Raw genomic sequence first — 17,253 nt, 5'->3', positions numbered from 1 at the left:
ATTCATTTTCATTTTGACAATTTAAGTTTTTCTTAAATTCTCACAGTTCAATTATAAAGTGAATAATTTCTCTTTTAATCAGTGCTCAGATTTCCTTGCTACTTTGGTCTGGCGATATCACAATTTCCAGATCTTTTCAGTACTTTCCCCATAAATTATTATTAGTTATAGTAACTTCATTTTTCATGCACACATAATTATACACTACAAGACAATAAAATGCAATATTAAAAATTAATAAAGAATAAACTACAATTCAGTTGAAAATGGCAACTAAAAAGTACCTGAAGGGCCCATAATATTTAAATAATCATTAAAGCCTGTATGCAATTATTAATTTAGATAAAATAGAAAAAATTAAGTGTACATAAAAACTTTATACAAGTGCTTTGTAGGTATCCCAGGATTCTGACACCCAAACTTGAGTAAATATTATAGCTACATGTTTTTATATAGAAAATAAAATAAGAATTAAAGTCCACCCTGGTCTTGCTGTAAAAACATTGTTACTTTATCCATGTTAAAATACATTTTTAAAAGTTCCCTAAAGCTTTCATTAAAACCTCAAAATTGAATCCAGGTCCAAACTTCAAATTTTATAACCACAAATTTTATTTTCTTCTGCAGTCTTTTACATTTTGCATTTCCTTAAGACATGTAAAGGAATTGACTTTACATCTTCTGGTGAGATGGTGTTAATAAAAACTATCCAGTTAAGGATATTCCTTTACGTTCCTTGATGTTATATTTTTGCTGACTGCTTTTAAAACCCATGCCCCCGTAATGAAAACATTAAAATCCACCTACTGAACTACATGTACATTAGCAAACTAATCCAAGAGTCTAAAAACAGAAAAGGGTTAGGATAAATTAAAGGGTCTTTATTTATTCAAAGTAATATTTTAAATCAACTGGCTGTTTTGACAAATGTCAAGGTAATGACCAGGTGTCCAGGCAATTGGTTCTTTTAGATCCAGAGACAACAAACACACCAGGAAAAAAGGAAGGGCCCAGTAATACATTCTGTGTAGTAGCTCCCAAGCTAAAGGCCAATACTAGGGTTTTTATTAAAACCTGTCATCATGACTTCATGGCCCTGCTTTTACGGTCATGAGCCTGCAAGATTTGACCTTGACAATGTGGGATCAAGAAAAGCTTTGTAGCTGTTGAAAGAAATGTCCATCTGGGTTCAGTTCCAAGTGGGGAAAAAGACACTGGAAACATGGAGACTGCTTGGAAAGATGGTTTAATGGTGGTCAGGATCACATGGTTTGAGTTCCTGAACAGAAAAGGGACGAGATGCTGAGCGCGCCCTGGCTTTATGCTTTCTCTGAGTTTTGAACTTCCTGGGGCACAGGAAGAATATCCTGATTGGTTGTCAGACTCCCAGGGGGTGGGGGTCTTAGCTAGCCTTGCTGGCTGATGTAATCTTCCTAGGTGCCATGTGGTGAGTTTCTGTTGCTAGAGGGGTCCTATTGTGTTGCGGATGATGGTCCCATTGACAAAGGTGGGGAGAATGAGTTTCTGTCTCTGACCCATTGACAAAGGTGGGGGGAGGCAGGAAGCTGCAGGGAGCTGCTTTGTCCTTAAAACATGTTTCTCCATTTCTCATCCAGGGAAATATAATATTCTGCCCTTTTTAATATTTCCTAAAATATTTCATTCTTCTAGGAGGGGGGTGGGTGCTAATTTTCTACATAACTTTTTGAGATTTGCACCCACACACACACACACCTTCTTTATTTATCAAACAAAAGTAAGAAAAAAGAAACTTAGCTCAGAATGAGCTCTAAACTTTTAGACTTTTCCTAACATTAAGGGGAAATCAAAACATGTCATTAAACTGCTCAAAATAGAATGATCTTTCACATTGCCATATAGATTTATTATTGCTTTCTTCAAGGCTTATGAAATGCCTATATATATATTTTTATTTATTTATTTATTATTCGAATTTATATACCGCCCTATCTCCCAAAGGACTCAGGGCGGTTTACAGGCATATAAAACATCAATATCAATATACAAATTAAAATAATCCTTAAAAAACTTATTCTAGCGCCCGAATTATTAAAAATAGAAATATAAATATCAAATATAAATATTAAGTCGGGCAACCCATGGGTTACAAATAGGTGCCGTGGGACTGAGATCACGGCCTCGGCTGTCATGGATCTCATGAGAATGATTTCCAGCCATTTGGGTAGGCATCGACTACTACCAGGAAGGTTTGGCCGTGGAAGGGCCGGCAAAATCAATGTGGATTCTAGACCAGGGCCCTTGGGGTCTCTCCCATTCCCGAACCGGGGCCGTTGGGGTAGCGGTCTGGACTCCTGGCAGGCCTGGCATTTCCCTACCCTTTCAGCAATTTCGAGTCCATTAAGGGCCACCACACATAGCTTCTCGCTAGACCCTTCATCCTTACGATCCCTGGGTGACCCTCGTGGAGAGATCCAACACCCTTTTCCTCAATTTCTCTGGGATCACCACTCGATCCCCCATAGCAGGCACCCCTTGAGCCGAAAGTTCCCCACGTTTTTACAAACTCTTTAAAGCTCGCCCGGCGCAACCACCCTCTTTGTACCCAACCAAGTACAGTTCTCAAAATAATGTCGGTATGGCCGAGCCACCTCCTTAGATGTGACTGGGCCAGAGTCAGAGAGTCAATTAACAGTATGGGCGTCCCGAGTGGGGTCTCGATCGCCCCTGGTAGTGGGCATCTGCTTAATGCGTCCGCATGCCCCAACTCTTTCCTGGCCGATGCTGCAGTTTATAGGAGTAGCGGCTAAAAGATAGTCCATCGGGTCAATCGGGCGAAAGTGCCACAGGCGTTGGGCGCAGCCAGTAACCCTAACAGTGGTCTATGGTCTGTAACAATTTCAAAGTCTCTACCAAAGCGATTCGTGAAACTTTTACCCTGAAACTATAGCTAGAGCTTCCTTATCCAACTGACTATAGTTCCTCTCTGTCGAGGACATCGTTCTGGAGTAGAAGGCTATTGGGGCTTCTGTGCCATTTGGAAGCCTGTGGCTGAGCACAGCCCCACCCGTGGGGAAGCATCGCCAAACTAATACCAATGGCATGTGCTATGATACTGGATCAGTAAGCTATCGCTCGAGTAGGTTTTTACTGCTTCAAAGCCCTAGCTTCCGTCTTTCCCCAAGACCAAACAGTATTCTTTCCCAGTAACTTATGTAGCGGCTCGGCAGCGGTTGCCTTATTTTCAAAATAGCGTAAAAGTTCACTAGACCCAGGAATGCCTGTAGCTCTGTTTTGTTTTTGCGCTGGAGCCTTTCTTGCCTTGACCTTGCTCTCAGTGGGGTGGATTCCTTCCTTGTCTATTCTGTAGCCCAAGAACTCTCAGTTCTACCCCTATTTGGCATTTGTTCACTTTAACCTTTAGACGGCTGACGGAAAATGCCCAGAACTTTCTCAAAGCGCTCCCCAATTCTTCTAAATTTTGATACCAATACATCATCAAAATAGGGGACTACCCCGGAGCCCTTGCAGAAGTCGCTCCATTAAATTTTGAAATAGACCAGGTGCCACCTCACCCCAAACTGTAACCGGGTACACTTGAAAGCACCTCTGTGAGTCACAATTGTCTGGGCTTGGCTGTGTTGGCGTCTACAGGCAGTTGTTGATAGGCTTGGGCCAAATCTAATTTGGCAAAACGTCCTTGCCCCAGCGAGTGCAGCAAGTGTTGCACCACAGGGACGAGTAAGCTTTTTGCAAGGCTTTGTTTAACGTTGCCTTGTAGTCAGCGCAGATTCTAACTGACCCATCTGGTTTCACTGGGGTGACGATTGGCGTCTCCACTTTGCATGATCGACTGGCACCAGTATCCCTGACTGATGAGCTTGTCTATCTCCCTGTCAATCTTGGGTTTAAGGGACAAAGGACCCTCCTTGCTTTTAACCGTATAGGGGCTACCTGGGGTCTAAATTGAAGGAAATAGGGGTCCCCCTTGGCCAGGCAGTCCTTGAACACATCTTGAATTCGTCCATGAGTGTGTCTTTTAGGTTAAAGTCACTTCTGTAGATGCCAGTCACTCCATGCCCAATGCGGAACCAGTCTAGTCCCAACAAACTTGGCAGGGTCCCTTCGACATCGTGATGGGCAGGGTCTTCTTAATGTGGTCCGTACTCGGCCTGGACGGAGGTGGTCCCTCGAACAGGGATGCGATTCCCTTGGTAGTCGTGAACTCTTAGCCGCTGTGTTTGCAGTTTGCGTTTGGCGATTCGGCAAAGCTTTAAAAGTGTCCCAGGACATGATTGTGATCGCTGATCCTGTGTCCACTTCAGTCGCACGGCACTCCGATTTTCGGTTTGTGAAGATTTTCTTCTCGGCGGGTTGCTGCTCGGCCTACTATCACGGTCGTTCGATTTGAATTCGCGCCCTTTTGTTTTGACCAATCACGGGTCGCCTGCGATCCAGCGCTCTGATTGGTTGGTTTGAATTTTCGGCGGGAAGGTTGGGGTGCTCGACAGACTTGAGCCAGGTGCCCTTCTTCTGCACCGCCGACATGTGGCGTCCTTGAACTTGCATCGTTGGCGCTGGTGTTGCCCTCCGCCTTCCGCATTCATCGGTCTTCTTTGCCTTCTCCGGTGAGGCAAACTCCTTCCTCATCCTCGCCGTCTGATTGGTCTGGATTTCTTCGTTGTGGACGGGGTTGATTTCGCGCTTGCCGTTGGCGTGAGTGGCTTTGTAGGGTTTCCGCCGCTTGGGTGGACATCTCATGAGCTCTGGCTTCGTCCAGAGGCGTTTGCCAGCGTGAGTTGCTTTTGATAGCAGCCGCCTCCGCCAAAGCGAATGTCTCTGACCCCACGGATGAGTTGCTCTAACAGCTCCTCATCCAAGTCTCTACCCACAATCCTTGGAGGCTTTTCTCAGGGCGGCCATGTAATCGCTGATGGATTCGCCTCTTGCTGTCTCGCTCTCCAAATTCAAAGCGTGCGTATTTGGACGGTGTTGGGAAATGGTTCTTCAATAGATTTTGCAGAGTTTGCCATGATACCGATTGTAGGCGTTGGCTCTGCCAGGGCTTCGCGATGTCGATGACCTCGGGACCGCAGTGGCTCAGGAAAATCGCCCTTTTCGGTTGTCTGGAACTCCTTGCAGTTCGTTTGCCTCGAGGAAGCTCTCGAAGCGGGTCATGTCGTTCCCCATTTCTCCCTGGATGGGTCAAGCGGGCGGGCGGTGTAGCTGGCCATCGCGTTTCTGCCCTGAGTTTGCTGGGTTCGGTTCTTCCGTGCGTTCAGCTCGTTCCTGGTGCTCTTAGCCTCGAGATCCCACCCGTCGCCAGTGTTAAGTTGGGCAATAACGAGGCTGGAGACCAGGGTAGTGACAACAGCTCTTTAATATATGGTGAACCCAGCAACCGGGCTGGGGAAAAACCTCTCCTTATATACAGTTTAACCGGCGGCTTCAACCAATCAGCAACGTGCTTGTTTCCCGCCAAAACATTTAAAGATACATTACAAGACTCCATAGTCCCTACTCAAAATCCCAAAATCTTCAACCAAAAACTGTCTACTATTGACCTCACCCCATTCCTAAGAGGACTATAAGCATACATAAAAACAAAGTGCCTACCGCTCCAGTCCTATTGTTATATATATATATTACTTACTTCAAGATATGCTGTTTTATCTATAACATTTGTTTGTGTATACTGTTGTGACAAAAGAAATAAAAAAAGAATGCAAAGTGCAGCTCCAGTGTTCTTTCCAATCTCTTAAACAGAGTTCAGTCACAGCATAACAGGAAGGAGGAGGAGAAGGATTTACAATGAAGCAGTTAACCAACATTGAAGTTACTGCCTCTTATTGAGAATCCACTAGGATTTTTTCTTCATAACGTGGATCTGATCTGCCCATTTTCAAATTCAAAATCTTTTGCTTTCTTTCCACCACACACACACACACACACACAAACATTTTCAATCCAGTTCTGTTTTCAGATAAGTACTGTCCTAATGGAGAGACAAGTTGTAAAAATTCTTGAGCTTACCTATCTTTAATAATGCAGTGGGTTATTCTAGATCAGGGGTCACCAACCTTCCGGACCTCAGGGACCACTAAATTCATAATTTTAAATCCATCTGGACCTAATATGAATTTTTAAAAGATAAATAGTATTTAGTGCAATATAAAATGCAAATAATTTTTCTATGGATACAATTTTATAGGACCACCAGTGGCCCACGGACCACTGGTTGGTGAAACTGTTCTAGATAACAAGGTAATACTTCTGTTCTATTCTTGTCATAACAATAACTCTTTGAGGGAGGATTAAACTCAAAGAAGAGTGCCTGATCAAAAGTCACCCACTTGGTCTTGATGCTGGCCAGGATGAGAACCACAGCCTCTAATTTCTAATCAAGACATGTCAATAGTGTATTATGTCATAAGTCAAGCAGGTATTTATTTCTAATTCATCAAATTCATTTTCATTTTGACAATTTAAGTTTTTCTTAAATTCTCACAGTTCAATTATAAAGTGAATAATTTCTCTTTTAATCAGTGCTCAGATTTCCTTGCTACTTTGGTCTGGCGATATCACAATTTCCAGATCTTTTCAGTACTTTCCCCATAAATTATTATTAGTTATAGTAACTTCATTTTTCATGCACACATAATTATACACTACAAGACAATAAAATGCAATATTAAAAATTAATAAAGAATAAACTACAATTCAGTTGAAAATGGCAACTAAAAAGTACCTGAAGGGCCCATAATATTTAAATAATCATTAAAGCCTGTATGCAATTATTAATTTAGATAAAATAGAAAAAATTAAGTGTACATAAAAACTTTATACAAGTGCTTTGTAGGTATCCCAGGATTCTGACACCCAAACTTGAGTATATATTATAGCTACATGTTTTTATATAGAAAATAAAATAAGAATTAAAGTCCACCCTGGTCTTGCTATAAAAACATTGTTACTTTATCCATGTTAAAATACATTTTTAAAAGTTCCCTAAAGCTTTCATTAAAACCTCAAAATTGAATCCAGGTCCAAACTTCAAATTTTATAACCACAAATTTTATTTTCTTCTGCAGTCTTTTACATTTTGCATTTCCTTAAGACATGTAAAGGAATTGACTTTACATCTTCTGGTGAGATGGTGTTAATAAAAACTATCCAGTTAAGGATATTCCTTTACGTTCCTTGATGTTATATTTTTGCTGACTGCTTTTAAAACCCATGCCCCCGTAATGAAAACATTAAAATTCACCTACTGAACTACATGTACATTAGCAAACTAATCCAAGAGTCTAAAAACAGAAAAGGGTTAGGATAAATTAAAGGGTCTTTATTTATTCAAAGTAATATTTTAAATCAACTGGCTGTTTTGACAAATGTCAAGGTAATGACCAGGTGTCCAGGCAATTGGTTCTTTTAGATCCAGAGACAACAAACACACCAGGAAAAAAAGGAAGGGCCCAGTAATACATTCTGTGTAGTAGCTCCCAAGCTAAAGGCCAATACTAGGGTTTTTATTAAAACCTGTCATCATGACTTCATGGCCCTGCTTTTACGGTCATGAGCCTGCAAGATTTGACCTTGACAATGTAGGATCAAGAAAAGCTTTGTAGCTGTTGAAAGAAATGTCCATCTGGGTTCAGTTCCAAGTGGGGAAAAAGACACTGGAAACATGGAGACTGCTTGGAAAGATGGTTTAATGGTGGTCAGGATCACATGGTTTGAGTTCCTGAACAGAAAAGGGACGAGATGCTGAGCGCGCCCTGGCTTTATGCTTTCTCTGAGTTTTGAACTTCCTGGGGCACAGGAAGAGTATCCTGATTGGTTGTCAGACTCCCAGGGGGTGGGGGTCTTAGCTAGCCTTGCTGGCTGATGTAATCTTCCTAGGTGCCATGTGGTGAGTTTCTGTTGCTAGAGGGGTCCTATTGTGTTGCAAATGATGGTCCCATTGACAAAGGTGGGGAGAATGAGTTTCTGTCTCTGACCCATTGACAAAGGTGGGGGGAGGCAGGAAGCTGCAGGGAGCTGCTTTGTCCTTAAAACATGTTTTTCCATTTCTCATCCAGGGAAATATAATATTCTGCCCTTTTTAATATTTCCTAAAATATTTCATTCTTCTAGGAGGGGGGTGGGTGCTAATTTTCTACATAACTTTTTGAGATTTGCACCCACACACACACACCTTCTTTATTTATCAAACAAAAGTAAGAAACAAGAAACTTAGCTCAGAATGAGCTCTAAACTTTTAGACTTTTCCTAACATTAAGGGGAAATCAAAACATGTCATTAAACTGCTCAAAATAGAATGATCTTTCACATTGCCATATAGATTTATTATTGCTTTCTTCAAGGCTTATGAAATGCTTATATATATATATATATATATATATATACACACAGAGAGAGAAAAATGGAACATATTTTAAAAGGGAAAAAAATCATAATTACCTCAGAGAGAAGATCGGCAGCATAGGCTGAATTACCTAATGGAATATGTCTGCCTCGGGACATACGATTTGGTAAGTATGATGGTGAATAAGTAACTGGAACCCTAAGAATATTAAAAGAAAATATTATATATGTTTCAGCCAGTTTTTCTCATTAAAATGCACCACAACTCCCATTTATTGACGCATAATAATAGGTTGACTGCTAATCTAAAGAAAATCTGAGTAAAAGTTGTAACTCAAATTTGCTGATACAAGTCTATGCAGGGAGGGGGGCATGATAAAATATAAGTTGGCATGACATTACTTTTAGAAAAGTCTAATCAGAAGAGTCACCTCAGCAAACTTTTCATTTTCATTTTGTTGTTAAACATGGATATTGCTAATAGACTGCTTCTATTGCTATCAATCAAAAATTATTTCCTACTATAATTTAATGCATTGTAGCAATAAATCTAGAAATTTCAGGAAATACAGAGTTATATAAATGCAAACTATTACCTAGATACTCTTCCCTGTAAACAAAGCAACTGAGAAATGCATCACATATTCATTCAGAAGAAATTTTCATTGTAGCATGATTTACATTCTTATGCTTCCATTTCATATATTTTTTCATGATTAAAGATTGCATAAGGATCATTTATTTAGGGCTAGTAAATGCATTAATGTCAAAATTATCTGATATAAGTTTTCTTTCTAGTCTAGAAAAAAAAAGGAAGGAGTATTCTCGAGTGTGCAAATAGGTTCCTGCCCATAGTATAGAAGTTTTCTGAAGGAAGTTTCAGAACCTGAATGTGTGGACAACACAAATAAAATTGTTTTGAGGAGGTTGCTGGGTGCAGCCAGACATATCCGCCAAAATAATATAGACAATATGGAAAAGAGGAGTGACCATAAATAGGTTTGCTCAATCATTCATTCATTCCCCTATCAATGCAAACTGATACAGTGCAAACCTGACAGTAGCTTAGTATTCTTCTGCTTATATGTGTTTCTTATTTCGAAATAACAGGAAACATCTGAAATTAATACTCAGAAAGTATTTTTAATACTCAGAAAGTGTTATAGAAATTGCAAAAAACGGATTTGAAGATGTTAGTTCTGAGATGACAATTTGAATACTACAGCTTTAGAGAAATTGCATGATAATGAGTAATTCAGGGGAAGGTAAATGAGGAATTGGTTGAATAATGTGGAGATAAGTAAAATACGGGGTAGTAGCACTGTAGGAAATGAAATGAAAAGTTTATTCAAGCCAAGGTTCTCAAAACTGGTAATTATTTGTGCTTGACTACTTGGAAATAATACTGTTTTTGCTTGTGTCTAAGTTTAGCATATTGGCATTCCACTAAAGTCAACGAGACTGATCCAGAGAAAACATATTGAAATGTGCCCCAATGCCTATTATTGTTATACAGTATATTATAAATCTCTGATAAGAAATTCTGTTTGCATTACATACAATATTCTAGTAGTTCCAATTATTTCTAGAATAGTAATTCTGAAAGACAGCCATACTTTTCAAATGAAACATTATTTCAAGAAAAAAAAATCCCCTTTATTTCAAAATCTACCAGGCCTTTCATTTTGCAAATTAACTTGGTTCCTTTTGTGGTTTGTTATTATTGTTCAGTTGTTAAGTTGTACCATATCTGTCTCTTCATAACCTCATGGACCATAGCACATCAGGCTCCCCTGTCCTCGATTGTATCCCAGAATTAGCCCAAATTCATGTTGTCGCGTCAATGACACTATCTAACTATCTCATCCTGTGCTGTCCCCTTTTCCTTTGCCTTCAATCTTTCACTTCTGTGCTATTCTGCCATAAATAATTTCAGCAGACTTTTCTACATATCCAGACACTAAACTAGTATTTTAGAGCACAGTGGAATTTTGATAAAAATATAACAAAATGGTACTAACAATGAAAATCAGAGGCATGTACCCTGTTCCCCCCAAAATAAGACGTTCCTTAATAATAAGTCCAATCGGGCTTTTGAACGCATGGCAATAAGGCCAAGCACTTATTTCAGGGTTCAAAAAAAATATAAAACAGTGTCTTATTTTCGGGGAAACACGGTAAACCATAGGCTTTTTTAAGGGCTAACACGATATTGTAGAATAATGATTTTCATTACATTTTCTTGGAAATGTTTTTTGCCATTAGCATAAATAATGTGTCTTTAATTCTGTCTTTCACTTGGTGGTATTTAAATTACTTTGCTAGTATTGTAGAATTGACGGTTATATTCACAATGAAAAGAACTAAATTATAAATGTGGTGGGACTCATCTCCAGGGGGCATGAGTCTGCCTATCGAGATGAAGTGGAATGGTTACTTTCGTGGTGTGGAGACAATAACTTGGTCCTTAACACCAATAAGACCAAGAAGCTTATAGTAGACTATAGACCGAATAGATCAGACATCCAGCCTTTGCTTATCAATGGAGACTGAGTGGAGCAAGTAGCCAGTTTTAAGTTTCTGGGTGTTATCATAAAAGAGGACCTGACCTGGGGCATTCACATTGCAGCACTGGTCAAAGAGATTATAGTACCTGAGACTTCTCAGGAAACAACAACTGAATGAAAAACTGCTGGTGACCTTCTACCGCTGCACCATACAGAGTATTTTAACTTACTGCATCTGTGTATGGTTTGCCAATTTCACAGTGGCAGATAGGACAGCACTCCAGAGGGTCAACGTCATTGCCCAGAGGATCACTGGTTGCCCTCTCTCCTCTTTGGAAGAGCTTTATAGCTCCCGCTGCCTTAAGAAAGTTCCAAACATCCTTAAAGATCCATCTCATCCTGGGCACCCTTTTTTTGAACTTTTACATCTGGTAGACAGTGCAGGATAATAAAAACAAGGACAAATAGGCTGAAAAACAACTTCTATCCCAGGGCAGTAACTTTATTGAATTCTACTTTATAGTGCAATACTAATGCAATATTGGTTGTTCAATTCAATTGTATAGAATGTGAAGGATGTTTGTTTATGTTTTATTTTTATAGTTATAATGTACACTGAATATGGCATTTAATTTCATTGTACGAGGTGCAATGACAATAAAGTAAACTTAACTTAAAAGCACTACAAATGCTGTTAATTATCTTATAGTGTGGATGACTATCTAGATAATCTGCAGCTATTGCAACCCTGCCTACAGTATCCAACCCTGCCTACAGTAAACTTAGATCACGTCCTGATCTATCTTTTCTGCAACGGATACGTTCTCGTGAACTCCGCACAGAACTTAAACGAAGACAAGAAAATGGTGAATCCAACCTATACATTGACTACCGTGCTGATTGCATAAAAAATAAAACCTACAATCAAAAAATCACCACCAAACCCTCCATCACCCAAAACATCCAACCAGCCATCCCAATGTTCAATCAAGTACCCATCACTCAACCATCCATCCAAACAGCCATCCAAACAGCCATCCAACAAACCATCCAAACAGCCATCCAAACAGCCATCCAAACAGCAATCCAACCAACCATCCATCTCAAAAAACAATCAAATACCCAACATCCAAACACTCACTACCCAAAACATCCATCCACCCATCCAACCACCTATACAACCACCTGTTATACATATCCTTCAACCAACTAACATCCAAAACTAGGTATGCACGCCCCTTACCTCTTCAACACTAATCACTACATATCTTAAATGCAAATTGATAAATGCAAGAAGCATTGTTAACAAATTACCTGAATTTATCCTCTTGTTAAACAGTGGTACATTTGATATTATATTTGTTTGTGAAACACTGCTGAACTCATCCCTCCCTGACTCCATTGTTTCAAACAAAGAATATCAAGTTTATCGATCAGATCGTGAAAACCGAAGAAGTGGTGGAGTGGCTATTTTTTACAAAAAGTCACTGAATCTAAAAAACATTCAAGTTGCACATAAACTTTCTCTTCCTGAAACTATTGTATGCGACCTATCCCTTAACACCACACTTCGATTCTTACTATGCTACAGAGCCCCTGACTACGACATTACCCATGCAAATATATTAACCTCACTGCTAACATGGGCTACCTCTTGCCCATATCCTCTCATCTTCCTGGGTGACCTAAATCTACCACTTATTAACTGGATAACTAGTGAATGTACAACTGATCCAATCCATACTACACTATACAACACTGTTACAAACCTAGGTCTTGAACAACTTGTAACTAACAATACAAGACTCAACAACTGCCTTGACCTTATCTTCTGCAACAACATAAACTCAATTTATGGACTACAAATAAAAGAACCCTTTTCCAACAGCGACCACTTCATGATTGACTTTCGTCTCAATTTACGCCCTTACACAAATCGTCATAACAATAGTATTCCTAACTACAACTTCAAAAAAGCCAACTATGATCTTATAAACAACGATCTCTCATCTCTGGACTGGCAAAATCTGTTCTCAACCTGTATAACTGCTGAAGACCACTATAGACTTTTCCTACTTGAAATCAATAGAGTCATTAAACTATACGTACCACAAACAACCACCAAGATCCGGAAAAGCAAACTACCCATATCAATAAAAAAGCTTCAATAAAAAAAATCCTTCTGGAGAAGAAACAAAAAGGGCTATGTAGCAAATTTCAAAAACCACTACAGAAATATATGCAACCAAATAAAAACTGAATGCACAAATTACCACACCAAGCAAGAAGAGGAACTTCTGTGCACAAATTCCAATCGTGCCTTGTATAATTTTGTGAACAATAAACTTAAAGACTCAAGATCCATCCCACCACTAAAAGATTCTAACGGCAAATAATGCAATGACGAAACAGTTAAAGCAAACCTCTTTAACACATTCTTTGGCTCAGTTTTTGTTAACAGTGATGACACATATCCGACATTCCCAAATCGTACCAGCAATGAGTATGATGACTTAACACATATAGATTTCACAGAAGATAATGTTGGAAAAGCTCTTCATAACTTGAAACCATCTCTATCTATTGGACCTGATGGACTATGTGCATACTTCTTAAAAAAACTTTCCACTAATATAGCAGAACCCCTAAGCATAATCTTTGATAAAGCTTTCACGACCAGTTCCCTTCCCAAACTTTGGTCACTAGCCACAGTCATCCCAATCTTCAAAAAAGGAGCCCCAGCTTAGTTGAAAATTACAGACCAATCTCTCTATGCTGCGTCACCTGCAAAGTAATGGAATCAATCATCAACCAATCCATTACCTTCCACTTAGAAATAAACAACCTACTCTCTAATAAACAATTTGGTTTCAGAAAAAAAATTATCATGTAACTTACAACTTCTCCACTGTAAAAACATATGGACTACAAATCTTGATCAAGGCAAAACAATAGATGCAATCTACATAGACTTCTACAAAGCTTTTTACTCAGTAGTACATGATAAACTTCTCCTAAAACTAAAATCCTATGGCATTTCAGGACCCCTTCACAATTGGATATCTGCTTTTCTATCTAACAGACAAGAAGTGATTAAAATTGGCAATGCTCTATCAAATCCTGTTCCTGTCAAGAATGGCGTTCCTTAAGGTAGCGTTCTTGGACCAACACTCTTCATACTATACATAAATGATCTCTGTGACCTTATCTCAAGTTATTGTGTTCTCTTTGCTGATGATGTCAAACTATTTAACATCACTAACAATACTTCTACCCTTCAAGATGACCTTGACTTAGTTTCCGATTGGTCTAAAACTTGGCAACTCCAAATCTCTACCAGCAAATGCTCAGTCTTACATATTGGAAAAAAGAACCCAAACACTAAGTACATGCTTGATGGTCATTACCTTACAGATGACACCCACCCTGTCAAAGACCTTGGAGTTTTCATATCAAATGACCTAAGTGCCAAAGCCCACTGCAACTTCATAGCAAAAAAGGCTCTAAGAGTTGGAAACCTAATCTTGCGTAGCTTCTTTTCCAAAAACACTACATTACTAACCAGAGCATATAAAACATTTGCTAGGCCAATTCTTGAATACAGCTCGCCTGTCTGGAACCCACACCACATTTCTGACATCAATACAATTGAACGTGTCCAGAAATATTTTACAAGAAGAGTTCTCCACTCCTCTGAAAACAACAAAATACCTTATCCCACCAGACTTGAAATCCTAGGCTTAGAAAATTTAGAATTCCGTCGCCTTCGACAAGACCTAAGTTTAACTCATAGAATCATCGATTGTAATGTCCTTCCTTCAGCTTCAATTGCAATAATACAAGAGCAACCAATAGATTCAAACTTAATGTTAACCGCTTTAATCTAGATTGTAGAAAATATGACTTCTGTAAAAGAGTTATCGGTGCTTGGAACACATTACCTGATTCTGTGGTCTCTTCCCATAATCCCAAAAGCTTTAACCAAAAACTTTCTATTATTGACCTTACCCCATTCCTAAGAGGACTATAAGGGGCGTGCATAAGAGCACAAACGTGCCTACCGTTCCTGTCCTATTGTTTGCTTGTTTTTTCTTCTTATATATATATATGCTTATACTTCCTTATATTACTGCATATATATGTTTATATACTATATAATCTTTTTATGTGATGCTTATATATATTGTTGTGACAAAATAAATAAATAAATAAATAAATAAAATAAATATTGTAGATTACTGTATTATTGATTTACTATAGAATCAATGAACAGTCTGTATTTTACTGTATTACTAAAAAAAAAACAACCTTGTTTGCATTCATTGAAAGTTGCACCTACTTAGATGCTGGTGCCTTTCTTGCAGGAATATTGTATGCTCTCAATATTCTGATAAGAAGTTTAACATCTCCATCCGAGACTGCCTGGGCTGCAACCTTTCGTCTCTCTTTCCTTTGTGGTTTCAAATGTCTTCTGCGTTCACTTAGTTTGAAAATTGCATTACTCAATTGGCTAGAACAAATGAAGAAATAAAGAAGTTATTTTGATCAGACCAAAAAAGTCAAGCTGATGGCTGCAGCACTGTAATCAAGCCCTTTTGTTTCTGTGTTGACTTCACGTGCACATACACGGGGGCGACAATCACACTGCTGAAACTGTCTTCCTGACCCTCTCCCAGTGGATGCTGCTGGTTCCAACTATGTGGAAGCCCTTATTTGTACCCAAAGGATTTTTATTATTGCAGTTTACCTGCTAATAACAGTCTGTTCATTGATGTCATAGTGCAAATGATATGATAGCAGGGAATGGCATTTACTACTTCTCAGATCTTGAAATATATGCACAATTGGTTTTATAAAACAATTTTATTTCATCATTTTATTTATTTATTTACTTATTTTTTATTTATTTCACCACAAAGCATATCATGTTGTAAAACTGTTCTAGTGTTTCAATAATAAACGAGCTCTTTCAGACTATTTTTTTACCTTTCTATTTCATGTAGTAAGAAGTTTTTTTAGAATGTTACATTGTTCATGTTAAACATTTGTACCCACCTTGGGTCATTTTAAAATAAGTTGTTTAAAATTATCTACCTCATTGATATAATTTCTTCATAATCACTCACAAGATCTGATAAATTAAATTTGTGCCTAATGGTCAAAATTTGTTTTGCAACTTGATCTCGCATCTAAAAAAAAACATAGTAAAAAAAAGCGTAAGTTCTCTGTAAAATTTAATCAACATGAGTTTAAGCCAGAAACAAAAATTTTTTAAATGTTGAAGGTTCCTTGGTGCTCTCTCAGCTTGGTTGTTTTCTTGCAGAGGTTTCATTAGCCAAACTAGGTAACATCATTAGTGCTAGCACTGATGGACTTTAAACCATCACACTAGCACCGATGATGTTACCAAGTTTGAGTAATGAAACCTCTGCAAGAAAACAAGGAAGCTCAGAGACCCTGAACTACAAATGTTCTCCTTTATTAGTTTTTAGATGTTGTTAATGCTTTGGAAGTGCCAGCAGAAATCAATACATTTAGAGTGAAATATCTAGTACAGGCATTGCTTGAAGCAGATAGAAGGCTGAGTAAGCTTTTGTTGCTATGTAAAAGGTACATGTTGCGTTTGGGGATTAAACCATACATACTATATGATGGCATCAGAATTACTCATTTTTGTCCATGTCTAATCAAATCCTAAATAAGTTAATATATGATTTTTAGAACAAAAAAGTGTTTGTTTTTAGGGGGAGATATACATTTTATTTCATTATTTGTGTTAGCAAAATCCTTCCTCTTTTGTATTAAATTATGTCAGAAATTAAATGCATTTGAGAGCAAGAATAATCCTGCAAGCAGGATTTTGTTCAATTAATTCATGCACCCTTTCTGCTCTTAAAAGTAGACCTCAAAGTAGGCTTTATATTTATTATATTTATTAAAATTAAATTAGTAAAATAAAGTAACATCTCATTAGAAGCAATACTTTGCTACAATTTCCATTTTCCAGAACATTCCATCACTAGACTGAATGTTTGAAAAACAAAGTAAGATAAGAAATACATTTCAATACAAATTATATTGTGCTTTATTTTTCATTCAGTACAATACAATTTGTGCTGAAATTTAGGAATGACAGGAATGGAAAAATTCTTGTGTTGGGCCAGGAAGCTGGATTAATTCTCTACAAGATAATTGCTTGAGGTAAAGAAACCAAAACATCTTATTATATGTAAGATATAATAAGTCTGTAACTAGTCATAATTGGAACATGCAGTTCTGTGGAAGGTGTGTGACTGAATTAAAATACTCAAGTTCAAGTGATATTCTACCCAATAGTATATTTAACATATAGTGTAACAAGTATTTTGAATAGTTAAGCATGGTTCTGTCCTTTTCCTAC

At 38.2% G+C, this 17,253-nt stretch overlaps 1 protein-coding gene across 1 annotated transcript in view; it reads right to left on the bottom strand.

Annotated features, from left to right (window-relative positions):
* Positions 1-17,253, bottom strand: part of CC2D2B (coiled-coil and C2 domain containing 2B) — an 89,412-nt gene that overhangs the window by 28,891 nt on the left and 43,268 nt on the right. Inside the window, exons 20-22 of the mRNA XM_058188080.1 lie at positions 15,948-16,042; positions 15,193-15,363; positions 8,443-8,545 (exon numbers count right to left, since the gene is read on the bottom strand). Of these exons, the coding sequence (XP_058044063.1) occupies positions 8,443-8,545; positions 15,193-15,363; positions 15,948-16,042 (369 nt within the window). The remainder of the gene's footprint in view (positions 1-8,442; positions 8,546-15,192; positions 15,364-15,947; positions 16,043-17,253) is intronic.

Source organism: Ahaetulla prasina, chromosome 6, assembly GCF_028640845.1.
Source record: "Ahaetulla prasina isolate Xishuangbanna chromosome 6, ASM2864084v1, whole genome shotgun sequence".
Taxonomy (NCBI): domain Eukaryota; kingdom Metazoa; phylum Chordata; class Lepidosauria; order Squamata; family Colubridae; genus Ahaetulla; species Ahaetulla prasina.
The sequence above is the reverse complement of the archived record's forward strand: the minus strand, read 5'-3'. Positions and strand labels throughout refer to the sequence as shown.